The sequence below is a fragment of the Pseudochaenichthys georgianus genome, chromosome 6, assembly GCF_902827115.2.
Source record: "Pseudochaenichthys georgianus chromosome 6, fPseGeo1.2, whole genome shotgun sequence".
NCBI classification, from domain to species: domain Eukaryota; kingdom Metazoa; phylum Chordata; class Actinopteri; order Perciformes; family Channichthyidae; genus Pseudochaenichthys; species Pseudochaenichthys georgianus.
The window spans coordinates 1951917-1973797 of NC_047508.1; the positions used below are offsets into that span (position 1 = coordinate 1951917).

The 21881-nt window shown below is 40.5% G+C and overlaps 1 protein-coding gene across 1 annotated transcript; it reads right to left on the bottom strand.

The window, feature by feature from the left end:
* Positions 1-2369: 2369 nt before the first annotated feature.
* LOC117448050 (protein-L-isoaspartate O-methyltransferase domain-containing protein 2) lies at positions 2370-15363 on the bottom strand. Its single transcript, XM_034085137.2, has 7 exons — positions 15236-15363; positions 7206-7366; positions 6879-7029; positions 6198-6300; positions 5932-6103; positions 5219-5342; positions 2370-4464 (listed from the first exon to the last, which is right to left on the bottom strand). Exons 2-7 carry the CDS (start codon positions 7359-7361, stop codon positions 3905-3907), a joined length of 1266 nt encoding a protein of 421 aa, XP_033941028.1. The 5' UTR covers positions 7362-7366; positions 15236-15363; the 3' UTR covers positions 2370-3904.
* Positions 15364-21881: the final 6518 nt, after the last annotated feature.

Genomic DNA, 21881 nt, shown 5'->3' on the forward strand with positions numbered 1-21881 from the left:
GACAGAAGGGAGGAGGGGCTTTGGGGGGGTCCAGGAGGGGGGAGAAGATGGAAAATAGTTTTTTGGGATTGGAATAGGAAGATTGGATCTTATCTTGAAAGAAAGTGCTTTTTGCCTGAGAGATCGAAGCAGAGAAAGAGGAGAGCCTGATAGGTTAGGAGGTCGTCATGGTGTTTGGATTTCCACTGTTTCCGCTCAGCTGCCCTAAGGATGGTTCTATTAGCACGCAGTGCGTCATTTAGCCAGGGAGGCTTTTAATTTAATTTTTCATTATAGTTTCCACATACTGTACTACGATATTCTTGCACATTCTTTCAACATACTATACTATGACTTTTTTCATATTTTGAAACATACTTAGACTTTTTTATAAAAATATTGACATTCTATTTTTTTAAAATATTTTCAACATACTCAAATGATTTTTTTAAATAATTGTAGACATTTTGTACTATGACTTTTTTCATTATATTTTCAACAAACTATTCTATGAGTTTTTGTGACTTATATTTACAACATAATATAACTTTATCCACATGTTTGACATACTATACCGTTGAAATCTTTTTTGACATTCTGCATTATGATCCTTTAGAATAGATAATGCATATATATTATTTTCTCTTTCCAGTGTTTCTTGGGACATTCTGTATGAAGCACTATCAGTGCCAGTGGACAGCAGCCGTTAGCTAATCACATTCCATTTGCAGCTGGAATATTTTTTATATCGCACTTTATTAACAGCAGTCAATAGTACAGCTCCATTTTAAAAACAAGCAATCCTTTCTTACCAAAACTTAAGTATAAAAGAACCCCCCCCCCCCCACAAACCCATCATGAGTACATTCAGCAGAATCACAACACAACGACCAGACATGAAGGGTCCTCCTGTGGAGCAGTGGTCACACTAAAGGCAGACCCAGCAGAGATACAGGACTGAATCCTCATTCAGAGTTGGATATATTACTCATTTAAGCTGCACATATATTCAAATTCCTCTTATTATTGTAATGACATCCATAATTGATCTTATAACGATATTGAGTGATGCAGGTATTGCCTTGTGCAAAGATCTCTTTGCTATTACTTGCAGACATTATTCAGATACAAACTGTCCAATGGGATTATTTCTAAGCATTACATGAATAACCACTCATTTCAGTGGTAATGAAGCAAAACTAATTATTGGTCTTCAGACTTCCTGTCCATCCTGTTTCCTCTCCAGAATTGAGTCCATGCAACAGAAGTTTGGCACAGAGAGTTTGGTAGAAAAGCAAAAAGAACAAAGCATAACTATGGCAGCCAGAGCACACATTTTTTATATATATTTGGTTAAATATTTTTGTTTTGGTGTCCCAATGGCATTGACCGGTTCACGCAGTCTTCAAAGTAACCAAGCAACCTAAATTCATTTGTAATTTGTCTGTCCAATGACCTTGCCCTTTCATGTCATGTGATACCTTGCGTGACGAGCGAACCGTTTAATCAACCAGTACTGTACAGGTTAGCGGTGGTGACGTGAAGTCATGTGATCGTGCTGTAGTTCCTTTATAGCCCAACATTAGCCTCCTTTAGCTTAGCGGTGGTTCGGCTCTTAGCGGTGGTTCGGTAGCATTTTTTATAATGCTACAAGTTCGGTAGCATTATAAAAAATGGAATAGCTTGCATTTATAATGTACAGCAAACCAAAGCACAAGAGCAGCGCTCAAAAGAGAAAGGACAAGAGAGAACAAGGAGATGTAACAGCTAAACTGACAAAATTAGACCGTTTTTTTTGTCATAAATCGTCCTCGAAATCGAGCAATAACGTTAGCAATGTTGACGTGCAGCGGCAGCCGGAGGCTAACGATAGCTCACCTGCCTCACCACCACCATCATTGCCATCTAGCTCCACAGGTGAAGCTGTATCCGTGGCCGTGGCTGTGCAAGCTTCCTCTCCAGACAGCCAGGAGGAGAGGCTGGATTTGGCTGTGGTCCAACAGTTCCCCCAAGGGCCCCAACCGATAGGGGACTCTATGGCGCTATTGAGACCCCCGACGCCAAGATCAAAAGCTATATTATAGCAACCGGTCTATGTAGGCCTACCGGCCCATTCCCCAGAGACACACATCAAGGAAACAGGTTTAATCCTCTTCTTAGTTCGCTGTGCCGTTGTCAGGCTGTGGTGGTCTGAGGCCAGGGCAGGCTGTTGTTGATAGCCTATACATGTGGCGCTTCTGAGTGGTTGTGTATGTCCGTGCGTGTGTGAGCACACATCAGCGTGCGCTTATGTTTGGGGCCCCAAAACAATATTTGCACCAGGGCCAATCACAACCTTGTTACGCCACTGGCTCCACCTAAATATAAACTACAACAGAAACGTGAGAGAAGATGCTTCTTCTACTTATCATGTGTTTATGATTCATATAACATGACATTTCATATGTACACAACACTTCAAGTCTCTTTAAATTCAAAAATACAAATACAAGACAAAAAAAAAACATGACAGCACGGCAACGTAAACCCTGCACACTGTCAATCATCATAAACATTAGTTATGTTTTATCATGCTGGTTTATTTATGTGAATTGGAATATTAGTAGCTATGTGATCCTTTACGGTCATTCTCTTTTGGGTAAGAGAATATTATGAGATGTAAAGAAGCACTGAGACTTCTATTTGGATACACACGTTAGGATTGAGCTCAGAATCTTCTCCATAAGTCAGAAGAAGACTTAACTCATACGATCAAATATCTGCATAGAAAAAAGGGAAACTTCTTTTAATGGACAAAGCTCTTAATAAATCTTGAAATGATGAGCAACACTTGGCCTTTGAGAAGCAGCTCGGTTAAATATGTAATGGAATAAACGCTCGCCTTTTATTTGGGAATCAGTGGAACTATGTTGGTCACTAGCTGAAGCTGCGATATCATCTCAGAATACACATCCCTCACAAAGTATGTCTTCCTTTTCAAACTATACCCCTTCCTCATGAATACACACCACGTCATGCAGACCACCAGCTTCCACACAGTCAGTGTATGACCTCTAAACTAGGGCTGTAGATGGGAGGAGCCCCCTGTCTGAGGGACCCTCTGGGAAGCTGTTGTTATGCAGGGCTTGGTCAGAATATACGGAGCAAATTGGTAATGATTTGTGTATCTATATCTATAAGTGTTAGTGACTGTTTGGTTGTATTGCCCCTTCACCCTCGCCTCCTTGTCTATTTACCAGCTCAAAGAGTCCTGTTGTGAACCCTGACATGTTGAGTACCCCAAAGTTTTATGTTAGAAATATATAGTAGGGTCCCCAGCACATAAAAACTGCCTGATGCTTAAAATGTCTTGGCCCACTTGGACATTCTTGGAGTGATTTTGGAGGTTATTGAAGAAGGTTGAATCAACTCTTGACATTTTCAGGATAAACAATTGCAGTTTTGGGTCCTCCAAAACTTGAAAATCCGGAGTACAAATATCACCACTTTGTTGTTAAAACTGCAATTTTTGATCCTGAATATGTCAGAAATTGATTCAACATCCTCAATAACCCCCAAAACCACTCCAAAATTGTCCAAATGGGCCAAGAATTGTTTTAGCTATTGTCTACATATCTGCATTGACACCATGTGTGCTAATGGTGCTAATACCCAACATATGCAGGTCTGTCAGCTTCTGTGTGCTGAGGACATGTACTTTACATTTCTAACATAAAACGTTGGGGAACTCAACATGTTCAAAATGCTGGCAAGTAGACTAAACCCCCCACCCCCCTGGACAAATTGACCTCTTTACAGTGTCAGGGAATGGAGTAAAGAAACAGCGGGGAACAGAAGGAGGGGAAGAGAATGGATGATGGAGGTGAGCGGGACACCGGGGGTTAGTAAGGGGTCCTCTTCTCTTTACGATGTGGCCCCCGGCCCCTCACTTCTCCCTGTAGTACAGCAGGTACATCTTGAGGGGCTCGGGCAGCGGCAGGCCGAGGATCCTCTCTCTTAGGAGGTTGACGGGGGGCTGGGGTCGCAGCAGCTCCCCGGTCTCCTTCCCCTCTTCCTCCCCCTCCTGCTGCTCCTCCTCCTCTTCCTCCACAGTCTCCTCCTCCTCCACCACCACAGCCCCCGCTCCTCTCCCCGCCCTCCTGCTCCCTCTCATCTGCTGCCGGGCCTCCCTCTCTCCCGCCTCCTCCTCGTCCTCGTCTCCTCCCCCCTGGTTGTTGTTGCTGTCCAGGGGGGGGGGGGCGATGCCGCTGCTGGCCACCACCTGCCTGGTGGCCAGGACCAGCGCGTTGCAGTGGCGCCGGTGGACGCGCCTGCGCTTGAAGCGGGGGCCGTACTTATGGAGCCCAGCGACTGCCAGGCCCCTGCCCACGGAGAACGAGGACCCTCTGCCGCGTGATAGGCTGTCCCGTCCGTCCGTGGTCACTCTCAGGGTGTGGCGGATGCAGATACGAGCCAGCTCCTGCAACGTGCGTACCTCGTACTTGGCTGGGAAAGAAAATAGAAATTAGAAACAAGGTTTAATAGAACAAATGAAGACCTTAACTCACTCCATCAATCCCTCTACTGAGGTATGCAGCCAATACAGTGGATATTTCTGAGCTCTCGTCCCATAAATGAAGGCATTCACCAATCACGTTATGCGGAACAAACGTATAGTGTAGTTATGTGGATATGAGTTGGGATTATGTTTTATAGAACAACTACAACACAGGGCTCGAAAGTGTGAACCATGATGGCCAAACTGTATCACTCCTGTAGCAATGTACAAAGACAGTGCAATAACTGGTCCACTGTTTCCTTTCTTTCCTTTCACAACACGGCCCTAAACATATACATCGCCTAACGTAGGTTTCTGAAATCAATTCAAACATTTTGCAAAAAGGAAACTCTGAAATAGAGAATGATCCATCATCAATCCATTATCAGAAGCAGGATTAGTTTATTAGTGCCCCAGCGGAGAAGATTACAGTGTGGAATAGTAGGTCAAAAAGGCAAGAAATAGCCAACATATTAAATATAGCGAAAGCATCATTTAATCTCCGAAGAATCCGCAAGCATGAACATATTTTAAAATATTATATTTTATATTATTTAGGTGCATCGCATGTGCTACACATGGTTTTGATGGTGAGTATTTTACTTTTCAACAACGTCTCTTCTTTACGCACCGATGGGTCCAGTCTATGCTTAAGACATATACGTATCAATAGCCATACTAGTATTTCCATATTTAACTCACGCAGTGGGACAGTCTTGGGTTTTCCATTGGGGCTGTGTTTGGGCAGCGCCAGAGGGGCGAAGGACACAGAGATGATCTTTTTGGTCTCCCAGCTGTTCGGCCCTGTGCGGGTGATCTTGGTCAGCTGCAGGAAACACAACAGGAAGACAGTCAGTGTGCGTTCAGAGGACGGTGCTGTGTGCTATTGTTTTCTCTACTGCTCACAGTCAGAACTTCAAAAAGCTACTCTCTATATTTAGTCCAAATTGTCCAAAGAGTGGTCAATTTGTGTTAATGACATATACTACGTCAATTCATCCCATAATAAAAGTGTAAAAAGAAAATATTGGAAAAGCTTTGGAGATCATCTCCATGAAAACTCCACAGTTACAAGGTCAAATATATTATACAAAACCACAAACACTGATCCAAGACAACATTTATTGGCTCTTAATAAAAACACAAATGAGTGTACAATCATGAATCAATATAGACAAAAATATCCGTGAGTAAAACAATATACCTGCTTTTCTACATTGAAACGCAGTGTGTGACATGATTTTATAACATTCATATATGTTTTTATAGAGCAGCCTTACCCAGTACTTTTTGTTGTTGACGAATATTAGACATTTCTATCTGTTTATAAGTGTTAAATGAATCATGTGGTGCCTATAATGGCTCAACAGAGAAGCAGTTTGCACTGTGCTGAGTCTCTGTGGCAGAACACCCACCTTCTCCTCTAGAGGCATCACCAGGATGCCCCCCACCTTCAGCAGGTTCTTCATGTAGTCCTCATGCTCCTTCTGCACCCCCGCCCCACAGTACACCCGGTCGTACTGACGGCTCTCCGGAGGAACCTCCAGACAGTTCCCCACCACGAAGGAGGGCTCACAGAACTCAAATCTGCACAGAGACAGGAGAATGAACAAAGAGGTATACAAGGAAAGAATAAACTGAACAAATATGCTGTAAACTCTGACAGATTTTAGAGACGTACTTGTCGAAGCTGTCGCTTGTTTTGATGAAGGAGTCGAGCTTCTGGTACGCATACTCAATCACATCAGCATGGAGCTCGATCCCATGGTTCACTCCGAAGGGTCCTGCAACAGGTGGAACAGCTCAGTTTGAAATAAGATGGATTCCAAACACAGTATGTGGTCGTGTGATGATGACATAACCTGCGTTAATGAAGACCAGTGGGAACATCCATACACCTTTATGAAATGTCTTTAAATGTGGCCCTGAGCTCATTAAACGCTAAGTGGACAGCAGCAGAAGCTCTATTTTAATGTCCTATAACTACCGATAAATCAACTGGACTTTGAGGATCCAAAAAATGCAATTCTAAAAGTCTGAAACATTAAGCTTCTGATGAAGAAGTCTCACTTTTCACTGAAATATTGTCTCCGATATTCTTTTGACTTTTTGTAAAATAAAAATGTGTATTCAGTTCAGACCTCGCTCATTGATTAAATGTCATCTCAATGTCTCCATAGATTTTTTTTAAACCAGATTTCAGTTTTCCCCTTTTAATAATATTCAACAATCTGTAGAATTTTTTTGGCAACTTTTTATGAATTTTTTTTTATTGTCAAAGCATGTGGGATGTAAACTCATCTCTTCCAGTTCACACACCTTCATGCTGCCACGTGTTTACTGAACATCTCTTCCCACATACCCAGTATGAGGCCGACCATGGTGCTGAGGTACCCGGTGCCACTGCCCAGGTTGAGGAAGGAGAGTCCGGGGCAGAGGTCCAGAGCCTCCATCACCTCAGAGTAGATACAGGGAGCCGACAGGTGGATGTTCCCATGCCGCCACGCCAAGTCCTAACAACACCAAGCATTAATTATAACCAAAAATCTCTCAGACTATAAAACATTACAAATGCACCCAAAAAACAAAACAAATATCCAGGGACTAATAACAACATGTCCCTCCTCCCGGCTCTCTGCAAACCCTGTCATCACCCAGCTGTGATTCTCTCTGGAGCCAGTGTGCTCACCTTGTAGGCGTTGTCCCGGTACTCGTCCAGGTAATAGTCAGCGCGGTCGATGGCTCTGAAGGCCCGCTCCACCAGGTCTGAGCGGATGTAGTACGCCTCCTTCAGGTTGTCAATCAAGTCGTCATTGTCCTCTCCGGCACTGACAGCTCCGCCCATGTTGACTGAAGGCAGAGAGGAACAGGCTGTTTACCATCACAAATAACTTCACGACTTGAAGTGGTGTATGTGAGGACTGCAGGAAGCATTGCTGCACACTGGGGTCAAAGCTGGACACGTCTACTAACACTTCTATAGACCTATTTCTAATCTTCCGTTCCTCTCAAAAATTCTTGAGAAAGCGGTCGCAAAACAGTTGTGTGATTACTTAAAAAACAATGATTTATTTGAAGATTTTCAGTCTGGCTTTAGAACACATCATAGCACAGAGACAGCTCTGGTTAAAGTCACAAATGACATTCTAATAGCCTCAGACAAGGGACTTGTCTCTATTCTTGTTTTGCTCGATCTCAGTGCTGCATTTGATACTATCGATCATGATATCTTATTGCAAAGACTAGAGCACTTAGTTGGCATACAGGGAACTGCTTTAGGCTGGTTTAGGTCCTATCTATCTGAACGCTCTCAGTTTGTACGTATTAACGATGAATCTTCCACGCAAACCAAAGTTAGCTATGGAGTGCCACAGGGCTCAGTGCTCGGACCTATTTTGTTCACATTATATATGCTTCAGTTAGGCAATATTATAAGGAATCATTCTGTAAACTTTCATTGTTATGCGGATGATACTCAACTATATTTATCAATCAAGCCTGATGAAATTAATCATCTAAATAAAATTCAAGACTGCCTTAAGGACTTAAAAACATGGATGACCTTAAACTTTTTGATGTTAAACACGACCAAAACTGAAGTTATTGTACTTGGCCCGAAGAATCTACGAAACAAATTATCTAAAGATATACTAACTATGGATGGCATTAATTTGGCCTCCAGTGAGACTGTAAGGAATCTTGGTGTTATATTTGATCAGGATTTATACTTTAACGCCCACATAAAATCAATTTCAAGGACCGCCTACTTCAATCTACGTAACATTGCATAAATCAGGCATATCTTGCCTCAAAACGATGCAGAGAAACTAGTCCATGCATTTGTTACTTCTAGGCTGGATTATTGTAACTCTTTATTATCAGGGAGTACCAAGAAGTCAGTCAAGTCACTTCAGCTGATTCAAAATGCTGCGGCTCGTGTACTAACCAGAGTTAGGAAAAGGGACCACATTACTCCTGTTCTGGCTGCCTTACACTGGCTCCCTATAGAACACAGGATAGAATTTAAAATTCTTCTTCTCGCCTACAAAGCCCTTAATGGGCAGGCGCCATCTTACCTTAAAGAACTCATTATACCCTACTGTCCTACTAGGGCATTGCGTTCCAAGAATGCAGGGTTGTTGGTTGTTCCAAGAGTCTCTAAAAGTACAATGGGAGCCAGAGCCTTTTCTTATCAAGCTCCACATTTGTGGAATCAGCTTCCAGTTTGTGTTCGGGCGGCAGACACCCTATCTGTTTTTAAGAGTGCGCTTAAGACCTTCCTTTTTGATAAAGCTTATAGTTAGGGCTGATTAGATTCAGCCCCTAGTTTTGCTGATATAGGCTTAGTTTGTCGGGGGACATCTCACTTCTTCCTTCTCTCTGTCTATACCTGTGTACTCTCATGTTCCGATTAACCCAGCTTCCCCAAATGTCTTTCTTTTTGGTGTCTATATACGCCGGGATCCGGAGTCATGGATGATCCTGCGGTCCTGTGTCCTGGATCGCGAGTCGTGGCTGTGGTCCTGGATCATCGGTCCTGGATGGATATCCTCGTGGATTCATCTTCCTATTATACACACATGCATTTCCACACATTTGGACTACCTATGTTGCAAATGTATTATCTTTTCAATTTACACACGGCATCTATTGTACGTCTGTCCGTCCTGGGAGAGGGATCCCTCCTCTGTTGCTCTCCCTGAGGTTTCTCCCATTTTCCCCTTTAAACTGGGTTTTCTTCGGAAGTTTTTCCTTGTACGATGTGAGGGTCTAAGGACAGAGGGTGTCGTATTGTCATACTGATATTCTGTACACACTGTGAAGACCACTGAGACAAATGTAACATTTGTGATATTGGGCTATATAAATAAACATTGATTGATTGATTGATTGATTGACTTCTATACTTCTGCTCTCTCAGACTGACTTTTCAACGCCAAAATAAATCAAATCAAGTTTTATTTATATAAACACATTTATAAACGATTTTTGGTCGAGCCAAAGTACTGTACATATAATAAAAATAGCCTACAGTAGAGACACTTTACAGCAAATACAACAACACAGATTGTTCAGAATATCAGTATGAGAAAAACGACACCCTCTATCCTTAGGCCCTCACATCGTACAAAGAAAAACTTCCAGAGAAAACCCACAGTTTAAGGGGAAAAAAATAAAATGGGAGAAACCTCAGGGAGAGCAACAGAGGAGGGATCCCTCTCCCAGGACGGACAGACGTGCAATAGATGCCGTGTGTACATCGAAGAGATAATACATTTTACAGCATATAGACCGAATGTTAGGAAATGCATGTGTCTGTAATAAGAAGATGAATCCACGAGGATGTCAGCTACAACCCTGAGGAAGCCATCAGGGAAGCAGCATGACGAGACCTAGGGCTGCAACAAACGACTAATTTGATAGTCGATTAATCTATCGATTAATGAAACGATTAATCGACTATTCGGACTATTATGCCTTGCACAATTTCTCAAACGCTCTTATTTAGCCATCAACTTTTAGATTTAGTTTGAGGTTGTTTTAGGAATGTGGAAACTAACAATGAAGACAATAAAGATGAATACTTGATTAAAAAATACATATTATTAAATTAACTAAACAAATTGTTTACAAAATGAATATTGCTTTTCATTTAAATTAAATAAATAATATTTCACATCAAAAGAAACAACAGTGTTTTAGCAAATAATAAATAATGTGATAACAGAATTGTAAACAGAATAGCTGAAACTTTAACAAACTAACTAATTCAGTTACCTCAAATCATTACCCCATGTTTATATAATGTAGTTAACTCGGTGTGTTGCTGCTAGCATACATGACACATGACGTGGAAACGTTACTCGTGGACGGGGCTACAGAGCTGCTAGAAAGACAGTCCAACCCGGTGCATTCCTCCGTCTGGATGTGGAGCACTTTTGCTAAATGTTTAGACAAATTGCTCGTGTTACCTCCCTTACATGCTAAACTCTTATTGCACTTTTGTCAACGAGCATCGAGACGGTTAAAGTTTAACCGCACCTCGGAGCGGCGTTCTCTCCGCCATCTCCGCAGTGTGTTGCTGCATGTAGCAGCCGCGTGTGTGTAAACGGCCCCGCCCCCTCCCACACAGACCAGGGAGAGAGATCTCGTCTGATCGAAAATACATCATAGACGCATTTGTTTGTCTTTTTACATATTATAAACGAGCTGGCCACACTAAGACTGCGATATAATGTTTTTGTATCAATAATACATGACATATTTTTTAAATGTCTCCAGTACCAATAACGTTGTAGTTTAACGTTGTAGTTTAACGGCGCGTAAAACGCACGTGATGACGTCACCAACGAATCGACGACTGAATTAGTTGGCAACTAATTTGGTAATCGATTTTAATCGATTAAGTCGATTAGTTGTTGCACCCCTAACGAGACCCAAGGCAGGACCGCAGAGACAGGTTCAGCCACGACCCGAAGTCCACAATTTAATCCAGAACTCAGGATAGAGGATCCAAGACACAGGACTACAGCAAGAGGATCAGCCTCGACTCCGGATCCCGGCGTAGATATAGATACAAAACAAGAAAAAAGATTTAGCTGGGTTAATCGGAACAAGAGAATACACAGACACAGACAGAGAGGGAAAAGGTCATTGGATAAAAGTTATTCTTGATAACCCTCTAGAAAGATCTCATGAACTTCCCCACTCAATCAAGACCCGAGCAGTTCTATTAGATATAGGATAAGAAACAGAGATAGGGAGCACAACAACCTATCTCTTCGTCAGATGCACTCCCCCGCTTATCTAAGCGACTCTGTACCCCATTACCCTCTACAAGGCCATAGACCAGCAGAGGGAAAACGGGGGGGTGGGTAAGGGTAAGGGTTTTTAAGAATAAACCGCAAGGGTCGAAAAGGAAAAAATATGAAATATAAGGTACTATATTTTAAGTAATCCTATCTACTATTCCTATATTCGAATAATGTATAAACTATTTTAAAAATACTTTATGAAATCCTATGTTATGTTATAAATATTAAAATAAAGAACTAAATGAATAAATAAATAACTAAATACATAACTAAATAAAAAATACTTTGTGTGTTCTTTCATGATTTATATAAAAGAAAGCAGACAACTGCCAAAACACCCACCTACATCTGAACTAGGGATGCCAGCGATTATTCGATTATTCGAATATTCGCTACAGTCTCCATAATCGAATATTATTTTTAAAAATCGATTTTATTTATATATATATTTTTTTTTTTATTTATGTATTTTTTTTTTTTCTGGCTTATTTTCAACCAAAATATATATAAATATATATATATGCTAATAATAGTAATAGTATTAATAATTGTCATTGGTCACACCACCAGTTTGTTTTACTGTAAACTTGGAGGAAGCCTGCGTGCCAGGGCTGCCGAATAATCGATTTTGATCATGGTCAGTTTCTGGCAACCCTAATCTGAACCAATTCATCCATTTGGGAAAATATAATGTTTAAAACTTAAGTATACATTCTGAATGAAGCAGTTTACGGCTGAAATGCAGTGTTCCCTTGGCTACGCTTGTTTCTCTAATAACTTACGACACAGACACAAATCAACTAGAATCCATTCTCTCGTTAATATATCTTAGAAAACAACTAATATCTAAGAACTGTCTGGTCAAAATGTGGCTTCAAACTCAAAAAAATCAATTTAAGAAAGTTTCTGGAAGACAATGCTGACTCATGCTCAAAGGGGATACAACACTCTTACAAGAGACAACATTTCCACATGACTTTGATTGAAATAACAGATATTAGAAACATTTGAGAACATGCAAGTATACAATTCAACAAACTATAGAAAAAAGGGGTAGTAATTCTTCCACATATCATACCTATAAATCTGATTGTTGTGATAACTTGGATAAACCCTTACAACCCCAACGGGTTTATCACATGTCTGATCCCACAGTAAAAAGGAGTGGGTATTGTTTGAAAATGTTTCCTATAAGAGCTCTTTTGAGACTTTATGCACAAACAAGCGGCCACACGAGGACGAAAACGGTTGTTTGCGTTACTGTTTAGTGTCATATAGACCGTTCGGTCACATGAGGACGACCGAATACGGCACTAAACGACTGCGGAAACGATAACGGGTCCCAAGGTGGATAGAACGGCATACGCAACGCTCTGGGGGGTCCAACAGCTCCGTGTGTACGCCCTATACGATCATTTTCTGATAATGATGAGGCAATAGCCCCGCCTCTCCCCACCTCTGCTGCTCACCCCCGTGTCAAAGTAAACTGCACACTGAATTCAGATTATTTATCTGGACCTAAACGCGAGTGAAGTCTAATCCGACAGGACGGAAACACCTCTCAAACTACCTAAACTAGTTATAAATATGTTTATTTTTACTGTCGGCCGGGTCACTCATTACTGGATCAGCTGCTGCATGAGACAGACACTGACGCTGTCCGAAGAGAGGGAGGAAAAAGAGAGGCTCCGTGTATTTTATTATTATAATATATAGAGTCGTTATTCATTTGTTTTAAAGCTCAATAAATAACAAAGAAGACCTTTGACCGGCACTTTTATAATTTTGTCTGGAAGATTTCAACTTTAATACACGTTGACTGGCGAAAAACTCTGCCCGGTTCCCTCGGCCCCCACCGCGGAGAATAAACAGAAGGGCAACCATGACAACCATGCTTCTTCGCTGCTTTTGTGGAGGAAGTTACAGCGCCACGTACAGGCTCGGCATATGTACTGCAACCGCTTCTCCAGCGGTTGGAGCTAAACGGAGCTGTCTCGTGTGGACAGACACTATCCGGTGAATAATGCGTGTGGACGGAAGCTTTTTTGCGATTGCGTTAATCCTATGCGTTTAGCCGTTTTCGTCCTCGTGTGGCCGGGGCCTTAATGCAGCGTCTGGCAGAAGAACGGTGTTAAAAACAACACCAAGGAGATCAGAGGGCAGCCAAATGTTGCCCATGGTCATGAGGTAATAAAAGAACAAAGGGGGGGGGGGCATTTACATATTCCTGCACCTCCGCCTTTCAAGCCTCTTGTGTTGAAGATGAAGAGGATGTGTTTCAGCCACAGAATCAACAAAGCAACCAACAGCAGATGTTGCAAGAAAGTACATCTACAATCTTTCCCCTCTGAAGATGATATATTATATATACAGTGGTGGAGAGCAACCAAGTACATTTACTCAAGTAGTTTCAGGTGCTTTACTGTGTATTTACATTTCATGCTGCATTAAACTTCTACTCCAGTACATTCTGGAGGTACATATTGTGCTTTATACTCCATTACATCAGTAACTATTAAGAGTTATTATCATCAGTTAATACATGATGATATACTATTATGGATTAAGATACCTGGTAGTATAAAAACGTTAAAGAAATTAGCTCCAACTGTATAAATTGCAATGATGAACACAATAATGGATAACAATTATAATCCTATGATATTAAAAATATAATTCTGAAAATGGCCATTCTGACCTATGAGTAGTTGTACGTTTTGTACTTTAAATACTAAGTTTGCATGCTAATACCAAAGTGTTGAATGCAGGCCTTCTACTCGTCTCACTTACGTGCAATATATACATATATATATATATATATATACACACATACACACACGCCGTATAATTATTGTTTTTACTGGCTGCTCTCTCGTAGTTAGCCAATTCAACTACTGTAACACATCAGTAATACATGTGCAATATATACTTTTACTACTGTTATCTGCAATCACACTACATACATCACATTACATGGAATTTGTTAAATGCTTTTATCCAAAGCGACTTACATACATTTAGTACTGTGGACACAGGAGCAATTTGGGGTGTGGAAGTGTCTTGCCCACGGACACAACGACATGCTGACTGCAGTGGGACTCAAACTTGCTATTCCCTGATTCGAAGTCCAGCACACTACCACCGAGCCACAGCCTACATGCTACACTTATTTCTAAAGATAATACTTTTACTGTTACTTTTTGTTTTCCACCTGGATGTGTATTTTTGTCAATTATAATTTGTGTAACTTCTATTTTTATCTTTAATATATATATATATATATATATAAGATATTAAATGGGAGTCTATCAGGATGTTTTATATATTTGTTTATCTTACTTAATATGCTGTAACAACGTATCTTTCCCCTCAGTGGAAGGTGTTCTGGTTCAGTTTGTTATCCTGACCACACGAGGGAGCAGCTCCCCGGACACTACGCGCTTTAGTAGGCTAGTAGGGTTCCAAACTTCCTGCAGAAACACTGCTGCCATTTGAAGCTTCGCAAATCATCTGCACATTGAATAAAAAGCTGTCGCGTGCATTATTTCAGTGACGGGGTTCACGGGGACAGTAAAGTCCCGCAGGTTGGATTCCCGCACAACGCACGGGCTGCTGCTGCTGCACGCGGCTGCTGTTTGCGTCACTCGGGGATCCCAATTCGACTAACACTCAAATTCAAGCACGGTTAGTCAAACTATCGTCTCGTATGAACAACTAAAAGTGAATATTACATCTAAAACAGAATGTCACGCGGTGGCAAGGTCGACACCAACAGAAATAACCGCATTCTCTTCGCTGGAGGAGAAAGAGCGAGAGCAGAATGATAAGAGCTAGCTGCTGCAGGGTAGAGACAAATAGCTAGCTCTGACTGACATGGTCAAATATGCTAAAGCTAATGTTATACCTTGTGAAAACGCAGACTGGTGTTTTCTGAAGCCGCGGGTTTCCGTGTGTTCAGCCTTTTGTTGTTGTGGAGATCCAGGGAGAAACACACCACTGCTGCCTGGATGTAAACATTCGGCCAGCTGACGTCAGAACGTAACGTAACGGCGGAGGAGCCTACATCGTGCACAGAGCAGGAAGTGGAGCACTGAAGATATTAAATGGGAGTCTATCAGGATGTTTTATATATTTGTTTATCTTGTTAAGCAGGTCATATTCATGTTTAGAGTCTATTTGTTGGTCTATTTTAATAAATAAATACAAATCTTTATATTATAATTGTTGGTCTTTTATTGCACATTTTGACTTTAGCTTATTATGTTTGTATAATTACTGTGATTCTTTTATTTATTTCATTCTCAACCCAATTTGACTTGGATAAATAAAGTATTATATTTTAGATTCTAATTCTGATTTAATCATTTTGAAAATAATAATACTCTTTATCTGCCTTTAAGCTAAGCCCCTGTCTCTGCTCTAAAGTCTCTATAGTCCAGTGACAGATGTTGGATTTAACCAATGCACCTCCCTTGCTCTATAAAAGTTATACAATTTTCTCTAAAGTCAATACAGGAAAGAACATGTCAGAATCGACAAACTGCCATATTAATTTTTTGTTTGCATGATCACTATCTTGTAACCAAATACTGTCCCGATAATCACTAATTATTCATTTATGTTACATTTTGTAACACTTCATATGTAGAATATTTACATTACACCCCTATGGTTTTTTTATGGAGAAGAACACAACTCAAACTTTGAACTGTATTTTTTCACAGTGTGTGATATTTCAAAGATAACAATATCATTCATTTAGATTCCTTATTAGTTTTTTGAGTACTGTAATTTATTATAAACTTATTATTCAGGCAGAGTTTGAACTTGAAAAGTCAACTCTGCCTAAATGCCTGCCATATGCATTCGACAGAAAAACACATACATTAAAAAGCCAAAATGCAATAAGAAATGCATATGGTGTTGTGGAAAAGAGAACTATGTATTTTAGAGTTTTACAACGTGTTTGAGAATAATGATTATAGTTTGAGGAGTGTGCCAAATCAAAATGTAGAGATCTCCAGAGAGACCTAAGTTATATGATAAACACTGTACTCCAGTCACACAACATGCTGATTACTCAACGCTCCAGCAGAGGCCAGTGCTGCCCAACATACAAACTACATGTAACAGCGCATTAACACGCACTCAGTCAGGTCCCCCATTTTGTTCAGCCTGCAGTCAGGAGGAGTGTGTTCTGAGTGTGTGTTCCTGCTGTGTGAATGTATAATTTACAGTCCACCTCAAACACACACACACACACACACACACACACACACACACACACACACACACACACACACACACACACACACACACACACACACACACACACACACACACACACACACACACACACACACACACACACACACACACACACACACACACACACACACACACAGAGGTGGAAAGTAAATAAGTACATTTACACGATACTGTACTGAAGTACAATTTTGAGCTACTTCTTATTTCTACTCCACTACAGTTCAGAGGTAAATCATGTACTTTTCCTCCACTCCATGTATTTAATATAGGGCTGTCAAACGATTACATTTTTTAATCAGATTAATCACAGCTTAAAAATTAATTAATCATGATTAATCACCATTCGAACTATGTCCTAAATATGCCATTTCTTTATGTATATTGTTGTGGGAATGGAAAGATAAATCAAAGAAGGCGGATATATCCATTTAACATACAGTATCTATGTTTATTATAACATTTTTCTGCGTGTCAAAATGAAAGACAGCCCACACACCTATCAATCATCAAACCGTGGGGTCTTAATTCATTACGTGTTGATTTCTATCAACTGGGGAGTACTTCAGGAAAGTCGACGGGGGGGGGGCGGCTAGTGGAGTACTTCGTGACCACAGAGTGTGAACGTTGTGATCAGCTGTTTTAGCGCAGTTCTCCAGTGAAGGGGTGAAGTCTCCCTCCGCAGCCGGTTGGCTAGTTTTGGCACAATTCCATTGTACAGAGACCGACGTTAACCAGTAGCGTGGCGTGGGAAAAAAATTAGGGGAAGCCAATAATACGTCCTTTCTTTTGGGTCGGGGTGTGGTGGTCAATGTAATAACGTAACCAGATGAGTGATTACAGCACCCGGTATCATTTTACACACATTTGTATCATACAGATGCAGGACTTACACATGCCTGTTATCTAACCGACCAACACACTCCCTAAGCGTCCAGGAGCGACGTTTGGTCAGTGTCCGCGGCGTCCAATTGTGACTCCTAGGCTCCTTCAGCGTCATAAAGGGACGCAAAAAGCTTTCAACTGATTGCAATGTATTCCCATCTGCGTCGGGATTTGACGCTCATGGAAGCACGGCATTCGTTTGTGTCGGCTGCCCTTAAAGGCAATGTGAGCGTCCATTCCCATTGGATAGGAGAATTGTACACCCGGAAGTAAGTATTCCCCTTACTGTCGATTGATTTTACAGTGATATCTGCACTACTCATCAACTAAAAAACACCAGATTATCCTGGTTAATTAGACAACATTGATTGGTTTAAATTGTGTGCAATGCTTTTGTATTTTTCCCCTTCGATTCGGAGAAACAAATATTTTTTCGGAGTAAAGGATGGCAGAAGACACTACACTACCCAGAATCCCCAGCTATCGTTTGGACTACACCATGTGCTCTGTTTGACAAACCCCGTTTTTTTCACCATTCATTCTAATGGCTGGCGTCTATGTCACGTGATCTACAAATTTCTCCCTGCAGAAAAATAAAACATGGCCGAACTTCGTTTTATTCTCGGTGGAAAATGCCTATTTTAAAGTTAGTTTGGCCATTAAAATGCGTTTTGATGTCATTTGATGCGAGAAATATGAGTTGTTATTTCAGATTATGTGTGCAGTGGATGTACATGATCTTTAGTTTGCTAGTTATTACGAAGATTACTTCAGGAAATCGCGAAGTTTTCATTGTTACCAAGGTGGTTGCTAGGGACGCTGCTATCGATATTATGTCTGTTATGTTGTGTAACTGTTTAATGGTGTTATCTTTATTGCTACCCCCTTCCCTGTCAATGTATAGTGTTGGTCCACAGCGCAAACATATTAGTTTAACAAAATGCGCATCTAAAGATAGCCTACGTTATTTCCCCCCTGTGCAATTCCAGTCTCACATCTCAGAGCACATCGTCATTAACAGAGGATTTTAAAAACCTGTGTACCTCTTTGAATTTTACCCAGATTATAGACAGTCCTACTCGCCCAAATATTAAGTCCCCAAATAAATCCTCCTTAATTGATCTAATTTTAACAAATGTTCCACATAAATACTCATCTGTGGGAGTATTTGCTAATGATGTGAGTGACCACTGTGTTGTAGCCACAATTAGGGACACTAAGGTCCAAAAGGTTAAACCACGTGTCATCACAAAGAGAGACAAAAAACACTTTGTGGAGCAGGGGTTTTTACATGATCTGTTTGATTTTGATTGGGGTAGAATCAATTTGTGTGCTGATGTAGAAACTGCATGGTCTTATTTTTATCTTGGTTTTATGAAAATTATAGATAGACATGCACCTCTGCGTAAATTTAGAGTGAAGGGACGAAACAATCCCTGGTTTTCTGCTGAGCTGTCCAGTCTCCTTCATGAGAGAAATAATGCTTGGGCTAAGGCTATAGGAAATCAGGCTCAGAGGTAGAATGGCTACGTTTTAGGCAGCTAAGAAATAGCTTCACATCCCAAATAAAAAGTGCTAAATCAAAGTACTATTTGTCAGTTACCACAGAAAACCTGAATAATCCTAGGAAATTTTGGAAAGCCATAAAATCGATTTCCACTGGTGATATCCCAAATGAGCTACCTCCGTGCCTTACCACAGCATCTGGCACTATATCAGACAGGGCTACTATGCTAAATTGTTTTAATAAGCATTTTGTGTCTTGTGGCTCTCTGTTTGGCTGTGTGGCTCCTGTGAACGCTCCAATCCTTGACTCTGAACAAAGTGGTCTGGAAAACCCTTTCAGTTTTACTCCTTTAACTGTTGGTATTGTTCATGAAGCATTATCCAAGTTAGATCCTAGGAAACCGGCTGGCCCGGACAACGTAGAACCTTTCTTTTTAAAGATAGCTGCAGATTTTATTGCTCCACCTCTTACTTCTCTTTTTAACCTCTCCCTCAGCACGAACACAATTCCAAAAGTATGGAAGTCTGCTTATGTCTTGCCTTTACTGAAAGGAGGGGAGGCAACTATTTTAAATAACTATAGGCCAATCTCTAAGTTGTCAGTTCTGGCTAAGGTGCTCGAACGCTTAGTGAGTGAACAGGTAAAGGAGTTTTTATGTAACAATGACATCCTGTCTAAACATCAGTCAGGCTTCAGAAAGAAACACAGCACCATCACTGCGACAATGAAAGTGGTAAATGACATTTCTACTATTTTAGATAATAAGCAGAGTTGTGCAGCTCTGTTTATTGACCTTTCCAAAGCGTTTGACACCGTTGATCATTGCATCTTAAAGCAGAGGCTACTCAGTATAGGCATATCCAGCCATGCAGTGGGGTGGTTTGTGAACTACCTCTCTGAAAGGTCCCAATGTGTTCACTTTGATGGGCTGTCTTCTGAGTGGTTAAACATTTCTAATGGTGTACCACAAGGTTCTGTTTTAGGACCACTTTTATTCTCCATATATATTAACAGTGTAGGTGATAATGTGGATGAAGCTACTTTACATTTTTATGCGGATGATACTGTGATGTATTGTGCAGGTCCCTCCATTAAAGAGGCTGTTGTTAAATTACAAGCTGTTTTTAACACTATTCAGACTCAGCTCTCTGAACTAAAGCTTCTTTTAAATGTGGATAAAACCAAGGTAATGCTCTTTTCAAAAGCTAAAAAGACTCCAGAGCCTGTTTTAGATATTGTAACTACGCAAGGAACAAAACTTGAAGTTGTTGCCTGTTACAAATACCTTGGTATCTGGCTTGATGATTGTCTCTCTTTTAAACTTCATGTCAATAACCTGCTAAAAAAACTGAGGGTTAGGCTAGGTTTCTTTTTCAGAAACAAGTCCTGTTTCTCGCTTGAGGCCAGGAAAAGGCTAGTCACTGTGACCTTTTTACCTGTGCTGGACTATGGGGATTTGTTGTATATGAATGCACCTGCCAATTACCTGAGCAAATTGGATGCTGCGTATCACAGTGCTCTGAGATTTGTCACAAATTGTAAAGCGCTTACTCATCACTGTACACTGTATACCAAGGCAGGTTTACCATCTCTCTCTGTACGGAGGCTCAGTCACTGGTACACTTTTATCTATAAAGCTTTGTTGGGTAAACTCCCGTATTATATCTGCTCGCTGATAACACAGAGAGTTGCAAGCAGCTATTGTCTGAGGTCACATGATGTGGTCTTGTTGGATGTGCCAAGAGCAAGGACTGTCTCAGGTAAGACAGCTTTTATGTGCGCAGCTCCACTTGCTTGGAACAATCTTCAGCAATAATTGAAACTGAGCAATCTCATTCCTCTGCATGTTTTTAAAGCTAGGGTAAATGAAATGCTTGCCGATACAATGGGCACTTGTAAATGTCTATAACTATGTATCCTGTAAATATAATGTATAATGTCCTTTATTGTTTTATGTTTCATGTGGAACCTATATGCTGCAGGTCTCCCTTGAAAAAGAGATCTATGATCTCAATGGGACCAATCTGGTTAAATAAAGGTTTGAAATGAAATGAAATGAAACAAATACCGGAAACAAACCAAAACATTTAAAAAAAATAAATAATACTTTATTCCGAGTGTGCTTGCTTTTCTTTTTGAAAGTCATCAAATAACGGCATTGTAATACACGGTTCGGCTGCATTAAGTATTACATATCTGCCGTAGTTCTGTATTTATCGAGCCCTGATGAGAAGACTTCTAGACAAACATGAGGAACTGAAAACGTGACGTGGATCATAAATATATCAGCCATTAAACAACATCTTACATTTCTTCTCACACAATACGTCTCCTTGCAGTATCAACACTAATTCGGCTCACTTTTATATTTGATCCAATTGGTAGATAGGCTGTATTTACACCATAAAGGTGCACAGCTGATATAAAGGGACACCTAGTGGTTAAAGCATGTTATTGAATTTCATTATTTTTATTATTAGATATTAATAGGATATCCTATAAAGTATATTCATTACTCGTTATTCTCTACTAATAGTTCATTAAAGACTGTATATAATGACTATTTTGCACATCCCTTTCAAGATTTCAAGATGTTCTAAGGTTTATTGACATATCATATAGGCCTACACAACTATGGTGTAGTTCTGCACTGAATGAAAAACTTGGGTCGCAGGTTCCTCAATAGTGCATTACAAGACATCTATCAATATTTGTGCATACCTCCAGCAATGTTAACTATGTTGAAGCACTTATTTTAACTGATATTATACATAATGTATTATACTCTTATAAGATGTATGCAGATATTTAATCTCCGGCCTTGTCAGGTATTGAACAATCAATAAATAAAGAACACAGAATTGTTGAATATAAAACACAGAATTTGTGTGAT